Source organism: Abramis brama, assembly GCF_963993115.1.
Source record: "Abramis brama genome assembly, chromosome: 20".
Lineage (NCBI taxonomy): Eukaryota > Metazoa > Chordata > Actinopteri > Cypriniformes > Leuciscidae > Abramis > Abramis brama.
In genome coordinates this window covers 32,183,987-32,185,958 of record NC_139982.1, presented here as the reverse complement: position 1 = coordinate 32,185,958, position 1,972 = coordinate 32,183,987, and the positions used below count along the sequence as shown (strand labels likewise).

At 38.2% G+C, this 1,972-nt stretch overlaps 1 protein-coding gene across 1 annotated transcript in view; it reads right to left on the bottom strand.

The window, feature by feature from the left end:
- The window catches only part of szl (sizzled), a gene marked incomplete at both ends in the record, with an annotated part of 2,605 nt that extends 633 nt beyond the window's left edge, over positions 1-1,972 (bottom strand). Inside the window, 3 exons of the mRNA XM_084095675.1 lie at positions 497-589; positions 669-838; positions 1,695-1,972. Coding sequence (XP_083951801.1) covers positions 497-589; positions 669-838; positions 1,695-1,972 — 541 coding nt within the window. The remainder of the gene's footprint in view (positions 1-496; positions 590-668; positions 839-1,694) is intronic.

Genomic DNA, 1,972 nt, shown 5'->3' with positions numbered 1-1,972 from the left:
ATGAGATTAAGAAAATCGAAATTGTGACATAAACGGAAGCACATTTACACAACATAAGGAGAAAAAATCCATTGGTAAATCTTAATTATAACATAAAAAACGTAATGTTACAGCATTAAACGTTTTGATTATGACGGAATTATGACAAAAGTGTCGGAATTATGACACAAAATCATTATGACATACTGAGTATGTCTTAACTTCAAATATCAATAATCAAATATGAGATACAAAGTTATGACATGCTAAGTTATAATTATGACTTTTTGTAGTAATTCCAAGTTTTTATGTCATAATTTGGCCTCTTTAATGTCATAATTTCGACTTTTCATCTGATAAATATGACTTAGTATGTCATAATTATGATTTACCAAAGCATGATTACCACATCGCAGGCCTTTAACATGTCATATATATATATATATATATATATATATATATATATATATATATATATATATATATATATATGTGAATAATAATAATGAGCACTAACCGAAGTGGTTGAGGCAGAGAGCGTCCAGCACGGTTTTCAGAGACGGCGCTTCCTCCACAGACGGGCAGCTTTGACACACAGGCTGAGGGAACTCTACACACACACAGATATACGGTTAGCTCAGTGCGTGTGTGTGTGTGTGTGTTGGTCAGTGTGTGTGTTCTCGTCTCACCTTTAGAGAAGGCGCTGATGTGTTTGGGCAGTGGTGTTAAACACGTGTCGTCCTGCGCAGGGAAGCGTTCGCAGTCCAGGGCTTCAGGCCACGCGTGTCCCTGACAGGCTAACACCGGCGCGCAGCTCTCCCTCACGGCCACACACACACTCCGACACGGCTGGATGAACCTGCACACACATCACACACGTCACTACACCATTCATTCACACACTCGGATCGTTTCAGATGATGAAACTGAAGGATTAATAATGACTAAATCAATCACAATGTTGGTTGAAATCATTTTTTTGTGAAAAAATTTTACTACATATTTTTTTGATAAATAAAATAAAGTTTTTTTTACATTTTCAGTACCTGATTAATTTATATGTTCAGATAATTTCAGATGATAAAACTGATGATAAACAATGAAAAATATGTGGCTGAAATCTGCTGCAATTTCATTAAAAAAAACGCCTTGTAAATTTGACTATATTTTTAAATATAAAATTTGACATTGTGCAATCATGATTTTTTGAGACATTTTCAGTACATGATTCATTAATGCCTTCATTTCAGATGATAAAACTGTAACGATGAATAATGAAAAAAATCAATCAATATGTTGGCTAAAATCTGCTGCAATTTCATTAAAAAAAAATCACCATGTAAATTTTACTACATATTGTTCAATTAAAAAATTGTGCAAGCATGATTTTTCTTTGTGACATTTTTAGTACGAAATTAATGTATACACTCAGATCAAAATAAACAATGAAAAAAAATCTATCAATCCGTTGGCTAAAATCTGCTTAAATTTAATTAAAAAAACCACCTTGTGAATTTGCCAACATGTTTTTGGATTAAAAGAATGTGCAAGCCTGATTGTTTAGTGAACATTCCGTTTGGCGAACAGTGCTGGAATGTTACATTTGAATGTTCTCTGAACATTCCGAAAACAGTAACATTTAAAAACACGTCCAACTGAAACATTTCAGAAAGGAAGCATTCCAAGAACATTTTGAGGAGGTTATTAAAGCATACCTGTCGAGGCAGACGGGCGCCACGAGCGAGCACACGAAGGCCCGGGCCTGTGGATGGCAGCCGGTGTGCAGCAGCGTCCTCCAGTCCTCCGAGCGAGGAACCGCTTCCTCCAGGCTGGTGTGACCCAGCAGGTTGGGTAAGCGCATCTCCGAGTACGGGACGTCCTGGCAGACGCTCATCTGGGGCGGGACGGGGACGCAGCGAGTGGTCTGGCCCAGGTCGAAGGCCCCGGCGTGGGCCCCGAGAGACACGAGGAGCAGCAGACACGAGAGATGCAT